This window comes from Piliocolobus tephrosceles, chromosome 21 (genome assembly GCF_002776525.5).
Source record: "Piliocolobus tephrosceles isolate RC106 chromosome 21, ASM277652v3, whole genome shotgun sequence".
Classification (NCBI taxonomy): Eukaryota; Metazoa; Chordata; class Mammalia; order Primates; family Cercopithecidae; genus Piliocolobus; species Piliocolobus tephrosceles.
In genome coordinates this window covers 5,874,851-5,894,069 of record NC_045454.1, presented here as the reverse complement: position 1 = coordinate 5,894,069, position 19,219 = coordinate 5,874,851, and the positions used below count along the sequence as shown (strand labels likewise).

The window sequence follows — 19,219 nt, the reverse complement described above, 5'->3', positions numbered from 1 at the left end:
TCACACCTTTCACGACATAGGAAAATTCATACTGGAGAGAAGCCTTATAGTTGTAATGAATGTGGCAAGGTCTTCAGTCAGAATTCACACCTTGCACGACATAGAAATATTCATACTGGAGAGAAGACATACAGTTGTAATGAATGTGGCAAGGTCTTTAGTAAAAATTGAATCCTAGTACAACATTGGAGAATTCATACCAGAGAGAAGCCTTAAAAATTTAGTGAAGCTGGCAAGGCACAGTGGCTTATGCCTGTATTCCCATTACTTTGGGAGTCCAAGGTGGGTGGATGATGAGGTCAGGAGATCAAGACCATCTTCGCTAACATGTTGAAACCCTGTCTCTACTAAAAATACAAATATATATATATTAGCTGGCTGTGGTGGCAGGTGCCTGTAGTCCCAGCAACTCGGGAGGCTGAGGCAGGAGAATGGTGTGAACCTGGGAGGTGGATCCTGCAGTGAGTCGAGTGAGCCACCGCACTCCAGCCTAGGCAACAGAGTGAAACTCCGTCTAAAAAAAAAAAAAATTTTAGTGAAGCTGTCAGGTGTGGTGGCTCATGCCTTTAATCCCAGTACTTTGGGAGGCTGGGCTGGATCACTTGAGGTCAGAAGTTCGAGACCAGCCTGACCAACATGGAGAAATCCTGTCCCTACTAAAAATATAAAATTAGTTGGCTGAAGTGGCAAGCACCTGTGATTCCAGCTACTTGGGAGGCTGAGGTAGAATTGCTTGAACCCAGGAGGCCGAGGTTGTGCTGAGCCAAGATCACACCATTGCACTCCAGCCTTGGCAAGAGGAGCAAAACACTAAAAAAAAAAAAAAAATTAGTGAAGCCTTACAAAAGTAATAAATATGGCAAAGAATTCTCAGGCCTCTCTATCCATCTGTTAATCCATACTGGAAGGAAACCTTACAAATGTAAAGAATACATGAAGGTCTTCAGGCACATGTTTTCCCTGACCTCTCATCGAGAGAATTCACGCTGGTGATTGACCTTAAACATGTAACAAGTGTGGCAAGATCTTCACTTAAAATATACAACTTGTAAACTATCACAGAATCCATACTGGAGAGAAACCTTACAAATGAATGTGACATCTTCAAATAAAATGCACACCTGGCACAACATTGGAAAATTCATACTGCAGATATAACTTTTAAATGTAATGAATGTGGCAAGGTCAAAGTCACAGTTCACACCTTGCCTATCAAAGAATTCATACTGGAGGCTGGGTGCAGTTGCTCATGCCTGTAATCCCAGCACTGTGGGAGGCCAAGGTGGATGGATCAGTTGAAGTCAGGAGTTTGAGACCAGCCTGACCAACATGTTGAAACGCCATCACTATTAAAAATTAAAAAATTAGTCAGGTGTGGTGGTGGGTGCCTGTAATCCCAGCTACTCAGGAGGCTGAGGCAGGAGAATCACATAAACCCGGGAGACGGAGGTTGCAGTGAACCAAGAATGTGCTACTACACTCCAGCCTGTGTGACAGTGTGATTCCATCTCAAAAAAAAAAAAAAAAAAAAAAATTCATACTGGAAGGAAGCGTTACAAATGTAATGAATGTGGCAGAGTATTTAGAGGGTGTTCAGGTCTTACTGTTCATCTTGTAATCCATAGTGGAGAGAAGTCTTTTTTTTTTTTTGGAAACAGAGTTTCACTCTGATGCTCAGCCTGGAGTGCGGTGGTGCCATCTCAGCTAACTGCAACCTCCACCTCCTAGGTTCAAGCGATTCTCCTGCCTCTACCTCCCAAGTAGCTAGGACTACAAGCACATGATGCCATCATGCCTGGCTAATTTTTTGTATTTTTAGTAGAGACAGGTTTTCACCGTGTTAGCCAGGCTGGTCTCAGACCAACCTGGGTAACATAAGGACAACTCCACCTCTACAAATAAAAAAATTAGCCAGGTGTGTTGGTACATGCCTGTATTCCCAGCTATTTGGGAGACTAAGGCAGAAGGATCATTTGAGCCTAGGAGGTTGAGGCTGCAGTGAGTCATGTTTGCAGTGCTGAACTCCAGCCTGGGTGACAGAGTGAGACCCTATCTAGAAAAACAAAGAAACAAACCAGCGAACAAACATTGTGAAAGATCTTCAGTCACAAGTATTCCTTAACCAATCACCATAGAATTTATACTGCAGAGAAGCCTTACAAATTCAGTGAATGTGGCAAAGCATTTAAATAATGTTCAGGCCTTACTGCCCATCTTATGATCCATACTGCAGACAAACCTTACAACTGTAATGAATGTGGCAAGGTCTCCAATTGAAATTCACACCTTACAAATCACCACATAATGGAGAGAAACCTTACTAATGCAAATCACCACATAACGGAGAGAAACCTTACAAATGCAATGTACGTGGTAAGATGTTTTAGTCACAATTCACACCTTGGACAGCATCAGATAATGTATTCATGAAAGAGTCCTTACAAACTGTGAATGGAAATCTCATTATGAGCTCTAGCATTAATGAACATCAGAGATTCCATACTAAGGAGAAATATAAATGTATATGGCCCAGGCTTTCCTGAGGCCTTCCAAATCACTAGAAATCAAAATACACTTCTTGGATAAAACCATACAGATGGATTGTGTATACTGAGGATATCCAAGGATGATTACTGTAGAACATTGATAGGATTTAATTATCCTTATCTTTTTTTCCTATAAGTGTTGGGAACAGGCCCCCAAGTCTGGCCAGAAACAGGCTCCAAAACTGGCCATAAACAAAATCTGTAGTGCTGTGATATGTTCTTGATGGTCATGACACCCACACTGAAGGTTGTTTACCAGAATGAGGGCAAAGAATATCTGGCCCACCCAGGGCAGAAAACTACTTAAGGTGTCCCTGAACCACAAATAATAGCATGTGCCATCTGTGCCTTAAGGACATGTTCCTGACATGTTCCTGCTGCACATAACCAGAGCCCATCCCTTTGTTTCCCATAAGGAATGCTTTTATGTAATCTATAATCAATAGAAACAATGCTTATCACTGGCTTGCTATCAGTAAATATGTGGGTAAAACTTTGTTCGTGGTTCTCTGCTCTGAAGGCTGTCAGCCCCCTGATTTCCCACTCCACACTCTATATTTCTGGGTGAGTGTCTTTAAGTCCTTTAGCACCGCTGGGTTAGGGTCTCCACCACCGAGCTGGTCTTGGCACAAAGCTACTTTATAACTTTGAACCCAAAATTTGAGATCTTGATATGTGCCTCCTCCTACAAGCCTTTCACTGTGGTCTCTGGGAAACAATCAATTGAAAGAATCAATAGGATGACAGGGCTGATTTCATTAGCTGAAGATCATTTCTATTCAGTTTCCTGGAATAAGAACACTGCCTTTTTATATTAAATATTGTCTGATTTAGACAGCATGGACATGGGTAGAGAATAACATAAAATGATGACTGCATGAAGCAGTCAGGCTTATTGCCTTCCACCCACCCTTTTCTTGACAAGGATGTAGTGCTTCTGTGCTCTAATAGCCATAAAATAGAGCATGCCATTAAAGGCATTACATTTTTATGGGAAGAGAATAATTGTTGTTAGGTACTGATTACATGGTAGAAATCATGCAGGGGAAGGGGTGATTACCTCCTCAATTGAATAGCAATAGTTCCTGTTTAGCAAAGATGGAAAACAGTAGTCTTATTTTTGAAATGGAAGAGAAAACATGCATTTTCTCTTAGGTCTGAGCACAAAGAATGGGAATGTTGTTAATTTTCGATAACCTGATGACAGTGTGCCTAGGTGATTATCTTTTTGGGATGAATTTCCCATGTGTTCTTTGAGCTTCTTATGTTTGGATGTCTAGGTCTCTAGCAAGACTGGGAAAGCTTTCCTTAATTATTACCCTAAATATATTTTCTAAACTTTTAGATTTCTCATCTTCCTCAGAAATGCCGATTATTCTTAGGTTTTATTGTTTTAACATAATCCCAGACTTCTTCAAGGCTTTGTTCATATTTTCCTATTTTTTCTTTGTCTTTGTTGGATTGCGTTAATTCAAAAACTTCGCCTTACTTTGGGAGGCTGAGATGGGCAGACCACAAGGTCAGGAGTTCAAGACCAGTCTGGCCAATATGGTGAAACTCCATCTCCACTAAAAATACAAAAATTAGCCGGGCATGGTAGTGAGTCCCTGTAGTCCTAGCTACTCCGGGGCCTGAGGCAGAAGAATTGCTTGAACCTGGGAGGTGGAGGTTGCAGTGAGCTGAGATCTCGCCACTGCACTCCAGCCTGGGCAATGGAGTGAGACTCCATCTCAAAACAAACAAACAAAAATGCCTTGTATTTGAGCTCTGAAATTCTTTCTTCTGCTTGTTTGATTCTGTTGCTGAGACTTTCCAGAGTGTTGCATTTCTGTAAGCACATACATTGTTTCCTGAAGTTTTGATTGTTTTTTATTTGTGCTATCTATTTAACTGAAATTTCTCTCCTCATTTATTGTATCATTTTATTTCTCTAGTGCCTCTTTGATTAGCTTAATAACTGACCTTCTGATTTCTTTTTCAGGTAAATCAGGGATTTATTCTTCGTTTGTATCCAATGCTGGTGAGCTAGTATGATTTTTTGGAGGATGTTAAAAACCCTTGTTTTGTTATATTACCAGAGTTGGCTTTCTGGTTCCTTCTCATTTGGGTAGGCTCTGTCAGAGGGCAGGTCTAGGGCTTAAGGCTGTTGTTCAGATTGTCCCACAGGGTGTTCTCTTGATGTAGTACTCTTCCCCTTTTCCTAGGGATGTGGCTTCCTGAGAGCCGAGCTGTAGTGATTGTTATCTCCTATTGGGATGATCTAGCCAGCAGCAGATCTACCAGGCTCCAGGCTGGTACTGGGGGTTGTCTGCACAGAGTCCTGTGATGTGAACTGTCTGTGGGTCTCTCAGCTGTGGACACCAGGACCTGCTCCAGTGTAGGTGGCAGAGGGGTGAAATGGACTCTATAAGGGTCCTGAGTTTTGGTTGTTTAATGTACTGTTTTTGTTCTGGTTGGCCTTCTGCTAGGCCTCCTTTTTTTTAAAGGATGAACTGTATCCCATTGTCTATATAAACTTTTTTTATCCATTTGTTCATGATGAAAATGTAAGTTGATCCCATATCTTGGCTATTGAGAACAGTGCTGCAGTAAACATGGGTGTGCAGATATCACTTTGATATCCCGATTTCTATCCTCATTGCCTGTCTGTCTCAATCATGCACTCGCTCGTGCTTGCTCTGTCTCTCTATTTCTCTTTCCAGCAGTGGGATTGCTGGATCATGTGGTAGTTCTGTTTGTAGTTTATTGAGAAAACTCCATATTATTTTCCATGACGGCTATATTAATTTGCATTCCCACCAAACAGTGTACTAGCATTTTCTTCCTTTGTAATTCACCAGCATTTGTTATTTTTTGTATTTTTGATGATGTCCATTCTAAATGAGGTAAAGTTATATTTCACTGTGGTTTTCATTTGCATTTACCTGATGATTAGTGATGTTGAGCATTTTTTCATAGGCTTGTGGATTGTTTGTATGTCTCCCTTTGAGAAATGTCTTCTCAGGTAATCGCTCTGTTTTTTAATTGGCTTTAAAAATTTGTTTGTGGCCAGGTGCGGTGGGTCACACGTATAATCCCAGCACTTTGGGAGGCCGAAGCAGGTGGATCATGAGGTCAGGAGTTGAAGCCGAGCCTGGCCAAGGTGGTGAAACTCTTGTCTCTACTAAAAATACAAAAATTAGCCAGGCGTGGTGGTGCACCCCTGTAATCCCGGCTACTTGGGAGGCTGAGGCATGAGAATAACTTGAACCCGGGAGGGGGGAGGTTGCAGTGAGCCAAGATCGCGCCACTGCACTCCAGCCTGGGCTACAGAGTGAGACTCTGTCTCAAAAAAAAAGAAAAAAAATTGCTATCAAGGTGTTTGAGTTTCTTATATATTCCATTTATTAATCCCTTGTCAAAAGGATAGATTGTAAATATTTTCTCCAATGCTGTCACTTGTCTCTTCACTATCTTGACTGTTACGTGTGCTGTGAAGAATCTTTTTAGTTTGACATAATCCAATTTGTCTATTTTTGCCCTTGTTGCCTGTGTTTTTGAGGTCTTACCTAAGACATCTTTGCCCAGATTTATGCCCTGAAGAGTTTTCCTGTTGTTTTCTTACAGTTTTATAATTTCAGATCTTCCATTTATGTCAAATCCATTCTGATTTTATTTTTGTGTATGGTGAGAAATAGGGGTCTAGTTTTATTTTTCTGCATATGGATAGCCAGTTTTCCAGCACAATTTTTTGAAGAGACTGCCGTTTTTCCCAATGCATGTTCTTTGTCAAAAATCAGCTGGCTGCAAAGATGTGGGTTTATTTCTTTGTTCTCTGTTCTGTTCAGTTGGTCTATGTGTCTGTTTTTATCCCAGTAACGAGCTGTTTTGGATACCATTACTTTCTAGTATATTTTGAAGTCAGGTAGTGTAATATCCTTCAGGTTGGTTCATTCTGCTTTAAACTGCTTTGGCTTTTTTGGATCTTCTGTAGTTCCCTATGAATTTTAGGATTTTTGTTGTTGTTGTTTTTTGAGACGTGGTCTCTCTCTGTTGCCCAGGTTGGAATGCCATAGCGCAATTTCAGCTCACTGCAATCTCTACCTCCCAGGCTCAAGCGATTCACCTACCTCAGTCTCCTGAGTAGCTAGGACCACACCACTGCACCTGTTAATTTTTGTATTTTTTGTAGAGTTGGGTTTTGCATTGCTACCCAGGCTGGTCTCAAATTCCTGAGCTCAGGTGATCCACCATCTTGGCGTCCCAAAGTACTGGAATTACAGGCATAAGCTACCACACCCAGCCATAGGATTCTTTTTTTTTCTATTTCTGTGAATAATGTCTTTGGATATTTTGAAAGAGAATATATTGAATCTGTACATTGCGTTTGGTAGTGTGATCATATACACAATATTAACTTTTCCCACCCATGAAGATGAGATGTCTTTACTTTTTTGTGTAACCTTTCCACTTCTTTCATCACCGTTTATAATTTTCTACTCAGAGATTTTTCACTTCTGGCCCAGGACCCGCGCGTCTTCAGGGTGGCAGCTTGGCGCACGTCCGGAGGTGCCCAGGAGCCAACCAGCCCAAACTTTGGGGGAAATGAGTCCCCTCTGCCCTCGCCCCGTGCTCTGCTAGCATTTCCTTCCGTCTCTGCTTTGCTTGGAGATGCAAAACGCGTGAGGCTCAGGGCAAGGGGCCGAGGCAGCGGGACTCTCAGGGCCAGGCCCACCCCTCATCCACGCAGTGCAGCACTGGATGCCCCGGCCGCTGTCCTAAGCAGAGGCTGCCATGGAGCTAAGACCCGCCGTTTCACCCAGCACGCGGGCCCAGCCCGCGGAGGAGGGCGACTTGCAGCTCCACTTTGCCTGGCTCTCGGGCACGCGTGCTATGACCTGTACAGTGCCTATGGTTACACAGTACCACCTATGGAGAAGGCTCTTGTGAAAACGGACATTCAGATAGCACTTCTGGGTATTATGGAAGAGTAGCTCCACGGTCTAGCTTGGCTGGAAATCACGTTGTAGATGTAGGAGCTGGTGTCACAGATGAAGATTATAGAGGAAATATTGGTGTTGTAGTCTTTAATTTTGGCAAAGGAAAGTTTGGAGTCAAAAAAGGTGATCAAATTGCACAGCTCATTTGTGAACGGATTTTCTGTGCAGAAATAGAAGTTCAAGCTTTGGATGACACCAAAAGGGGTTCAGGAGGTTTTGGTTCTACTGGAAAGAATTAAAATTTATGCCAAGAACAGAAAACGAGAAGTCATACCTTTTTCTTAAAAACAAGGAGTTTTTGCTTAAAGTGTTTTGGTGTTTTGCACTCCTGTAAAGTACTAGCTTTACCTTCTAAAAGTACTGCATTTTTTTTTTTTTTAGACGGAGTCTCGCTCTGTCGCCCGGGCTGGAGTGCAGTGGCCGGATCTCAGCTCACTGCAAGCTCCGCCTCCCGGGTTCCCGCCATTCTCCTGCCTCAGCCTCCCGAGTAGCTGGGACTACAGGCGCCCGCCACCTCGCCCGGCTAGCTTTTTGTATTTTTTAGTAGAGACGGGGTTTCACCGTGTTAGCCAGGATGATCTCGAACTCCTGACCTCGTGATCCGCCCGTCTCGGCCTCCCAAAGTGCTGGGATTACAGGCTTGAGCCACCGCGCCCGGCCTAAGTACTGCATTTTTTTTATGATCAAGGAAAAGATCATAAAAAATATTTGTGTTTGGATCACAAAGAAACTTTCTTTTTCTGCAATAGTTGTATGTAAATCTACTTTGTAGTGAGCTGATGTAAACAGTGTCTCCTAACAATCAAATGTAAATTACAGATTAAAAAAAAAGTTCTGCATTATTTAACCCAAGAAATGATACCCCTTCAGCGACTTAAAAAAAAAAAAAAGTGTGTGTTTGGCTTTTTTGTGTGTTTTTGGTTTTTATTTTTTTTGGAGATGGAATTTCACTCTTGTTGCCCAGGCTGGAGGGCAATGGCCCGATCTCTGCTCTCCACAACCTCCAACTCCCAGGTTCAAGCAATTCTCCTGCCTCAGCCTCCCGAGTCACTGGGATTATAGGCATGCGCCACAATGCCCAGCTAATTTTGTGTTTTTAGAAGACACAGGATTTCTCCATGTTGGTCAGGCTGGTCTCAAACTCCCAACCTCAGGTGATCTGCTCGCCTTGGCCTCGCAAAGTGCTGGGATTACAGGTGTGAGGCGCCGCGCCAAGCCGTGTGTGTAATTTTTAAGAGAGACTGGGACTCGCTTTGTTGCCCAGGCTAGTCTTGAACATTTAGCCTCAAGAGATCCTCCCATCTCAGCCTCCCAAAGTGCTAGGATTGGAATGAGGCCACCACTTCTCCTGTTGTCCTTCCCAGCTTCTCTGCCACCTCCCCTTTTCCCTAGTTTATAAGACAGAAGAAAAGGGAGAAAGCAAAAAGTTGCAAAGAAACAGAAGTAAGATAAATAGCTAGATGACTTTGGCGCCACCACCTGGCCCTGGTGGTTAAAATAATACTAATGTTATCCCCTGACCAAAACTACTTGTGTTATCTGTAAATTTCAGACATATGAGAAAGCACTGTAAAACTTTTTGTTCTGTTCGCTGATGTATGTAGCCCCCAGTCACATTCCTCACGCTTACTTGATCTATCACGACCCTTTCAAGTGGACACCTTAGAGTTGTAAGCCCTTAAAAGGGCTAGGAATTTCTTTTTTGGGGGGCTCAGCTCTTAAGATGTGAGTCTGCTGACGCTCCCAGCCAAATAAAAACCTCTTTCATTTTTAATCCGGTTTCTAAGGAGTTTTGTCTGTGGCTCTTCCTGCTACAGGATTAGAACCATGAGCCAACACACTCAGCCAAAAAGCATCTTTTCTATTTACATTCAGAGTACATGTAAATTTGAAATTCACTCTACATATAGAAATTATTGACATTATGATGTCAATAAAGTTTATCTCAGAGGTGTTTGAGGTTAATTCATCTGAAGTTTGGAATAGAGCAACAGGCATAAGGGAGAGCTATTTATATCTATTGTTTAAAAGTTTAAGAGTCATTTGTATCTATCATCTAAAAGTTTTAGCTTTCCATTTTAAAAGCAACAGTTGGGGACCTAATTTATCCCTGGCCTTAGCCCTCCATGCCCAAGGCGTTGTCCATGGGAAATTCTCAGGAGCTGAGCACCGGGTTGATCCTCACACTTCAGAATGTAGGGAGAATGGAAAAGGAGAGGATTTCTACTGTTCTGTGGGAGCCAGCATCAATTTGCCTGTTCCGCCCACGCAGGACTTTGCATTTCACATTCTAGTTCGTATCCTCGTCCCAGAAAATTCCAGGGCTTTTACATTAAAATACTAAAATTAACTTTAATTGCAGGAACTATCTTAGGTCCAATCACTGTCCCTACTTTGACCCTCTCATAGAGATCCCAGTTCCCAGACCGCTTGGCTGCTGGTCACCGACAGGGTCTTTGTTCAAAAACCTGGAAAACAAGCGCGCCCAGAGAGGCAGAAGGAAGCGCAGACCCCGCCGCTCACCGCTCCACCCCGCCCCACCCTCACTTCTGTGCCTCACCCATCCCTGGCTCCGGCTGAGGGTAGTTGCCTGCAAACCCGGAAGTGAATCGTGGGGCGTGAACTCGCAAGTGCAGTTTCCTGAAGATCCGGAAGTCGATCGCTTGGGGTGACAGTCTTACAGCATCGGCTGAGTTTCCCTTTCTCTAGATTAGATCCGCTTCCAGCGCTTCTGTACTCGGTGTTGGCGGAGGGGTTCCTAGGGACCTTAAAATCCTCCCGCCTTTCCCTCCACCCTAGGTAAATTAATACGTCGCCAAGAAATTCGGAGGTTAAATCGCCCAGACGCTGCTGGTACTGCCCCTGGGTTCTCTGCCTTCAGGCCACGTAGACGCTTTTTGTCCCGTTTACCTGCTTACCCTTTACTGACCACTCCTTCGGTCCCGCATCATGTAAAAGCCCTCGCCCACGAGGAGGATTCATGTCCTCTGGGTCCTCCAAGTCTCGCCCTTCTGGTCCCTTGGAGCTCAGTCCCGCAGTCCGAATGCATCAGCGCCGTATCCTCTGCCCGGCCCTGGGGTTTTGGAAACCCCACCCCTCTCCTAATCCACCCCAACCTTTGTCCTCCTTGGGCTGGGTCCTTCTGTTCCCCAGGTTTCCCCTTCACAGTCGCCGCATTCCTTACCCCGCATTAAGGGAGGTGACGGGGCCTGACTTTTGACACTCAGTGTTTTTGCGTTCCAAATTGCACCCGCTGGAAAATGTGCTCGTCCAGAGGAAAAACGCTTTATTTAGTCTTTCCTCCTCTGAAAATACGATAGTAAACACTGAACCCAGAATACTTCACCTGTGATCACCGAATGTGTGGGGATTTCTCCCCACTAACAAGCAGTTCTCTATCAGACACCAACTCCGTGTCCCATAATTTACCTCATTTCTGACAGCTCTACTTGGAGTAAGCATCAGATCCCACAGATTAAAGGCTCAATCCACCAGACTTCTCCACTTCAGATGTCAGTTACAAGTCCCAGGTTGAAACCTGAACTTCTAAGCTACTGGGTATAAATTGAGGATTCCCATGACCCAATCTTCAGTATTTATTAATTTGCCAGAGCAGCTCACAGAACTCAGAAACGTTTTACTTGGATTTACTCATTTGTTTTAAAGGGTATTACAAAGGTTGCAGATAAACAGCCAGATGGAATAGCAGTTCTAGAAAATTAATTGAATGCAGCAGGAGATTTGGGAACCATGATATTTGTCTGGTCAGTCAGAAATAGAGTGACAACTACTACTTATGTACAGCTTCTAAGGTGAAGGGTAGTCTTGTGGGACTGAACTTTTCACCTTTGGGATCTGACACTATCTCCTTGTAGATAGTGTAAGAGTTGAGCTAAATTTTAGGATTCTCAGGTGGAAGTCTGCAAGGAACTTGTCAGTGTAGGGAAAACCACACCTTTTCTTTTTTTTTTTTTTTTTTGAGGCGGAGTCTCGCTCTGTCGCCCGGACTGGAGTGCAGTGGCCGGATCTCAGCTCACTGCAAGCTCTGCCTCCCGGGTTTATGCCATTCTCCTGCCTCAGCCTCCGGAGTAGCTGGGACTACAGGCGCCCGCCACCTCGCCCGGCTAGTTTTTGTATTTTTAGTAGAGACGGGGTTTCACCGTGTTAGCCAGGATGGTCTCGATCTTCTGACCTCGTGATCCGCCCGTCTCAGCCTCCCAAAGTGCTGGGATTACAGGCTTGAGCCACCGCGCCCGGCCAGCCACACCTTTTCTTAACCAGAAGCAAAGTATTCTGTGTTGAGCATGAGAGCAATAAAAACAGTTTGTTGTTTTCCTGTCTCAATGATGGGAAGATATTTGTAACAAGTTCACCCACCTGTCTCAAGCCCGTGCTTTCTACTCAGTATTGACCAGGAAGGATCTGTTCCTGCTCTTTAATTTTCTTGATGTCATCTTCATCTCTTACCATTTTTCTGTGCCGGTATGTCCTGACTCACTGTTTTCTGAATGTGAGAGTGACCCCATGGCTTAGTCCTCCAACCATTTTTTTGAGACGGAGTTTTGCTCTTGTTGCCCAGGCTTGTGTGCAATGGTGTGATCTCAGCTCATGGCAACTTCCACCTCCCAGGTTCAAACGATTCTTCTGCCTCAACCTCCCGAGTAGTTGGGATTACAGGCATGTGCTACCATACCCCTCTACTTTTGTATTTTTAGTAGAGACAGATTCTCCATGTTGGTCACACTGGTCTCAAACTCCTGACCTCCTGATCCACCCACCTCGGCCTCCCAAAGTGCTGGGATTACAGGCTTGAGCCACCGTGCCCAGCCACTGCCTTTCTTTATCATTGCATCTCATGGCTTTAAACTCCACCTTTATGTCTCCATCCCTTGTAGATTTCTCTCCTAATTTCTAGAATTCTGTGTCCAGTTGTCTCAACTCTCTACTGGGACATCCAACAGGCATCTCCATATTTACGTGTCCACTAATGACTTCCTGAATTCTCCCATGTACACTCCCCTGCAGTCCTGCCCATCTCAGATAAGAGTGACCCCATACTTCTGGGAGCTTAGGTGAACATATTGGCATATATTTAAAGTCTAGGAGATAGTTCCTTGTTTGAAAGTGTTTTAATGAATAATATAAAGAAAAAATTACATGATTGCTTAAAATGGGTGAGGAACTAGCATTTCCAAAATTCTTTTGAGGTGAGGTAGAAAAATGTTTAAAGGCCTCTGCCCTATCTGATCTGCACCCCCAGGACCTCTCTGATCTCATCTCCTTCCTGTGTCAGCTTGCTCCCTCTGCTCCAACCACACAGGCCTCTTTCCTTTTCCTGGAGCCGAGGTTGCTCCTGTCTCGGGGCCTTCACCGGGGCTGTCCCTCTGCCTAGGACTCTCTAGCCCCTCAGTTGCAGGTGACAAACATCCTTTCTTTTCTAGGTCTGGGTTCTGATATCACTTTCTCAGTGGAGGTTTATGCGACCCTTCCCCATCTCACCCTCACCAACTCTGGCCAATACATATTGCCTGCCTTGGATGTTTCTTTCTGCTCCTTTTCTGTCCACTGTCTGGATCCTGGTGACAACAAGGACCCAAGAGGAGGGCAGAGCCACAAGGTGGGAGTTGTTCTGGGCTTGCTCCCTCTGAGTTTAACTCAACCCTGGCTTCACATTAGAATGCTGAGACATTTTGCAAATATATCTCTTGTGCCTCCTTTCCAGAGATGCCCATGTGTATAGGTTCGAGTGCAGTGTCTCACATGATTATAATCTGTATTCATTGAACATCAGGGTGCTGTGTCTTCCAGCCTGTGATCCACAGAGAGGGGAAAGGCTGTGCTCTGCATGGGGTTTGGTCAGGGCCATATCTGTGCCCTGAAGGGGAGCTCAGTCCAGCCCAGCACCCCACTGCTGCAATGTGTATGTGGGCTTCTCCAGGAGGGTAGTAAGCTTTGAAGAGCTCAAAAACTCACTTGTTCTTCCTGTAGGACTTTCTTGTCTGCATCATCCCTGGTGCTGTGGGCAGCAGAGGGCCATCTTTCCACAGGGCGAGGTCTTTCTTGTGTGTGTGGTTGTGGCACGGGGAGGCGGTGTGTTGATTTTTAGCAATAAACAGCATATTTTGAACACTCCGGCTTAACTTCCTTTTTAAAAATCTTTCTTTTTCTTTCAGGATTAGCTTCTAAAGCCTCTTTCATCTCTCCTAAGGAAGAAGCCCAGAAGAGGAGGAAGAGGAAAGAAAAGGAGTCAGGAATGGCTCTTACTCAGGTATGGTGATATTCTCAGTGGATTGTTCTGTGTCTCTTTCCTTTTTGAAATGCCACAGGTGGTGTTATGATATATATTGGTTTCCATTGACGGTTCCTGGCTCATAACCTCCATAGCCCTTGTTACAGTCTTTTGTTATGATGTTGGGTGTGTGAAGCTTGGTGGTAAGCCCAGTGGGGGCATGGAAGCCCTGCACCCCTTCCTCCATACCCTACCACAAGTGCCTCTTCATCTGTATCCTTTGCAGTATCCTTTATAATAAACTGGTAAAGGTAAGTAAGTGCTGCCCTGAGTTCTGTGAGCCAATGTAGCATATTAATTGAACCCAAAAAGGGGGTCGTGGGAACCCCAGTTTGAAGCTGGATGGTCATAAGTTCTGAAGGCCTGGACTTGCGACTGGTGTGTGTGGAGGCAGTCTTGGAGACTGAGCCATCAACCCATGTGATCTGACACTGTGTCCAGAGGGACAGTGTTGGAAGTAAATTGGAAGATACCCAGCTAGTGTCTGCTGCTTGGTGTGTGGGTAAATAACCCACATACATTTAGTCACAGAGGTCTTCTGTGTTGATGATTGTTGTGGTGTGAGAGTAGAGGAAAAACACGATTTGAGGAGAGTTTTCCCTGTACACACCAGGCATTGGAGATGTCAGTCTTCTCTGAGTCTGAAGCATCCTGTCTGTCCTGTTTGCTCACACTCACCCATGTCTTCCCTCAGTCCCTCTCATGTCACTTAAATTCCATCTCACAGTGACCAGTGATACGGAATTTGTGAAGAGGCTCCATTGGGAAGGGCTTACACCCAGACATGGATGGAGACAGGGTGTGGGCCCCATGGTGTGTCTGCTGTTGGGCAGCAGGGATTGAGGGATTGTTTAAGGACCAGGTCTGGATGCACTGCCAGCTCTCTGTAGACCGGATTATAGAAGCTGCACGTGGAAGTCTTAATGTGCACAAATGCATGATAAAATTTGGAAGAAGAGATTAGGAAGAAGAAATCTTTTCTGCCTGATTTTATGCTCCATTTGTAATAAATATTTAACAGCAAGAGATTCTTTAAACCATTCTAAGTACCTCCATTCCATGGAGACTGTGTTATTCCTGCAGAGACTCTTGTGAGACAGATTCAGGTGAAAATTGTAAGACTTGAGTAATACTTCTTCTAGGATGGGGCATTTCCCATTTTCTTAGATCTTGCAAGGTTCTCCTGTTATCCCCAGCTGCAAGGGTACCTCTCCCACCAAGAACATGTGAGATTTTCCCCCTCATTTAAAAAAAAATTGCTACTATGTTTATATATATATTTTGAAAATCTGGGGAAAATGACAACCCTGGGTATTTTCATTTTTCAATTTATTGTCAGTCTACACAGGTTTTATTATTTTGGGGACATGTATATATAAAATGAATTTTCATACCTTGCTCAATTTTCTTTCCATGTATTTTAGTATCTGTTTTAATTCCTGTGGGTTTTATTCTTTACATATGCCCTGATGTCTTTTATTTTAGGTTATCCATTTTTTAAGTGTAAGACAAATCTTTCCTTTATACCTTCTGATTTTTGTTGTGCCTTTATTTGTTTCATCTTGATTTGGAAGGCCTTGCATGATTATTAAGTACTAAGTTTCATTTAGGAATCAAGTTTTGTTGTTTAAAATTTTGTTTACATCTGTGTTTAATTTGAATTTTTGTGTATATCACAAGTATTTTATTTGATTCATTGTAAAATTACAGATGTTTGTTATAAAAGGTTCTTACATATTTGGCAAACCCCTCCATTTTGTTTTTCTTTTCAAAATTATGTTGGTTCTCTTTTGACAGGACAGTCATTAAAAACTCAGATACTTCTTTTGTATTTGAATGGCTGTGGATTCCTAGTCAGAAAGGTCTTTGTGTCACCACATCTGCTAATAAGAATTGGGTTTTCTGGACCATGTTCCTGTCTTTGCTGTGTCTGTTAGTAAAGTTTATTTGCCTGATTATAGTTCAGTAATGTTAAGTGCATTCACATTACTGTGCAACATATCTAGGAATTTTTCATCTTGCAAAACTGAAACTGTATACCCAGAATACACTACATCCCTTCTGACCTTACTATAGCCTCTGCCAACTCATCTTTCTATGTTGTGTTTATATGCATTCGACTACTTTAGTATCCCATGTGAGTGGAATCACACAGTATTTGTCCTTTTGTGACTGTCTTATTTTCCCTAGTGTAATGTCCTCAAGGTTCATCCACGTTGTAGCATATGACAGGATTTTCTCCTTTTATAAAGCTGAACAACATTCCATTGCATGTGTATACCACATTTTCTTTTTTGGAGACGGAGTCTCGCTCTGTCGCCCAGGCTGGAGTGCAGTGGCGGAATCTCAGCTCACTGCAAGCTCCGCCTCCCGGGTTCACGCCATTCTCCTGCCTCAGCCTCCCTAGTAGCTGGGACTACAGGCGCCCGCCACCTCGCCCGGCTAGTTTTTTTTTTTTGTATCTTAGTAGAGACGGGGTTTCACCGTGTTAGCCAGGATGGTCTCGATCTCCTGACCTCGTGATCCGCCCATCTCGGCCTCCCAAAGTGCCGGGATTACATGCTTGAGCCACTGCGCCCGGCCCACATTTTCTTTATCCATTCATCTGTAGATAGGCACGTTAGTTTTCCTGTCTTCTTGGCTATTGAAGTTCCACGTTGTTATCCTTGAACTCATTTCATGTTTTCCCAGGCAACCCTCTCTCAATTTACTTTTTCTTTTTTTTTGAGACAGAGTCTCACTCCGTTGCCCAGGCTGGAGTGCAGTAGCACAATCTTGGCTCACTGCAACCTCTGCTTTCCAGGTTCAAGTGATTCTTCTGCCTCAGCCTCCCAAATAGCTGGGATTATAGGTGCATGGCAGCATGCCTAGTTGATTTTTGTATTTTTAGTTGAGATGGGGTTTTGCCATGTTGGCCTGGTTGGTCTCGAAGACTTGACCTCAAGCAGTCCACTGGTCTCAGCCTCCCAAATGCTGACTGGGATTACAGGTATGAATCACCATGCCTCAATTTACCTTTGTAGATTATATCTGTTAATAACTTTTTGAACCTGGGAGGCGGAAGTTATGGTGAGCCGAGATCGTGCCACTGCGCTCCAGTCTGGGCAACAAGAGCGAAGTGCCACCTAAAAGAAAAAAAAAAAAAATTTAGATTAGCTGAGCATGGTGGCACAAACCTGTAGTCCCACCTGCTTGGGAGGCTGAGGTGGGAGGATCACTTGAGGGCAGCAGTTGAGACTGCAGTGAGCATAATCAAACCACTGTTTTCCAGCCTGTGGGAAATAGAGTGAGACCCCCAACTCTTTAAAAAAAAAAGAAAAGAAAGAAAGAAAACAAGCTACAAAGTGCTGATGAAAGAAATAAAAAACACTCAAATGGAGACATATAAAATGTCAATTTATTGGAAGACTCAACATAGAAACAATGTGAAATTAACCAAATTGATACACAATATTAATACATTTCCTATCAAGGCATTTTTTAGATACTAACAAGATTATCCAAAAAATTATGTAGAAAGGCAAAAGAAGAAAAAAAACTAGAATGCCTAAAACATCTGGAAAAAAAATAAAGTGTTGGAATCATTTCATGTGATTTCAAGGCTTCTAATGTAGTATAAGTATTTCCTTCTTTTTTCATATTTACAATAAACCTAGTTTACACCTGCCATGGTCTTATGTGCATACTCATGTCATATTTTTTTCTCCAAATAATAGCCTCATTTATGTGTCCCCTAAACCTTTCACTACAGTAACAAAGGGAAGAAATGCATCAAACATAGAATGTAGACTGCAACCTATGGAAAAGAAAAAAACAAATTTTAATTATATACAAAAACAAAAAATAATTTTATTACAATTGAATAAGAACCAGAGAATGTTTTGCTTAATACCATAATCAAAAATGACATTTCCATAGCTTTTGGAAAAATGTTCTTCTAGTAGAATCATATTTATTATATAACAATTATATAATAATATATTATGTAGTAAACACTTCACAATAATTTTCACTGAACTGCTATGAAAAATATCTTGGGCAGTTTTACTAAACAATATTTCACAAGTATTTTCCACAGTCATATTGTGCAATGGGACCTATGCCTGCAGCCACGAGAGGAATGTAATAAGCTATTACCATGAAGAAAATTGAAGTCTCTCCTAACCAAGTCTGGAGTTTCAAGAGTAAACATTCAGTGTTATCCTAAAGAGTTAGACTTCATTTTGTGATGTCTGAATAATGTGATGGTTAATATTAGGTGTCAACTTGAGTGAATTGAAGGGTGTCTAGATGGTTGATAAAGTATGGTTTCTGGGTGTGTCTGTGAGGGTGTTGATAGAGGAGATTATTTGAGTCAGTGGACTAGGAGACGAAGACCCACCCTCAGTGTGAGTGGGCACCATCCAGTTGGCTGCTAGTGTGGTTAGAACAAAGCAGGTGGAAGAACATGGGATAACCTCACTTGCTGAGTCTTCTGGCTCTCTTTCTTCTTCCCATGCTGGTTGCTTGCTTAAGCTTCTCCTGCCCTTGGACATCAGACTATAGGTTCTTCAGTCTTTGGACTCTGGGACTTGAACCAGCAGCTTCCTGAGATCTCTTGGGCCTTTGACCACAGACTGAAGGTTGCACTGTTGGCTTCCCTGGTTGTGAGGCTTTCAGACTTGGACTGAGCCACTACCACCTTCTCTCTTCTCCAGCTTGCATACAGCCTATCATAGGATGTTTGCCTTGTAATTGTGTGAGCCAATTCTCCCTATAAACTCCCTTTTATATATACATGTATCCCATTGGTTCTGTACCTATAGAGAACCCCGACTAATAGAGACTTTGGTGCCTGGAGTGATTCTAGAGGAACATATATGTATATATATATTTTGACAGGGTCTCACTCTTGCCCAGGCTGGAGTGCAGTGATGCAATCTTGGCTCACTGCAACCTCCACCTCCCAGGTTCAAGGAATCCTCCTGCCTCAGCCCCTCAAGCAGCTGGGACTACAGGTGTGCACCACCATACCCGGCTAATTTTTGCATTTTTTGTAGTGATGGGGTTTTGCCATGCTTCCCAGGCTGATCTTGAACTCCTGAACTCAAGCTATCCACATGCCTTGGCCTCCCAAAATACTGAGAATACAGGTGTGAGCCACTGTGTCCAGCCTAGAGGAACAAAATTTTAAGGATGAATTTCCTTAGTTGGTTTAGTGGCTTCTGGAGTTGGCTCTCTAATATTATTAGAACTAAAAATGCTAAGGACTGTACTTCTAATAGTACAGAGAGCACTGGTAGTCTTAGTATGCATTGTTTAGAGAGTTGTGCAAAATAAATGTATTTGATACTCATGATTCAGTGCTCCCGAGAAGCAAGGAGTTTAGTGACTTTATACATGATACTTTTCAACATTTCTGGAGA

General features: G+C 43.2%; 1 protein-coding gene and 1 pseudogene across 7 annotated transcripts in view; both read left to right on the top strand.

The window, feature by feature from the left end:
- The window catches only part of LOC111530333 (zinc finger protein 534), a 40,181-nt gene that overhangs the window by 12,174 nt on the left and 8,788 nt on the right, over positions 1-19,219 (top strand). For 5 of the 7 annotated variants that reach the window (XM_031934794.1, XM_031934795.1, XM_031934796.1 and 2 more), the window contains one exon: positions 1-349. This exon is cut by the window's left edge and continues 1,008 nt beyond it. The exons of the other annotated variants lie outside the window; for them this stretch is intronic. In XM_031934794.1, coding sequence (XP_031790654.1) covers positions 1-20 — 20 coding nt within the window. In that variant the 3' untranslated portion in view covers positions 21-349. Of the gene's footprint in view, positions 350-19,219 lie in introns of those variants that run through there. 7 annotated transcript variants of the gene reach the window in all.
- Positions 6,839-7,882, top strand: LOC111530334 (annotated as a pseudogene).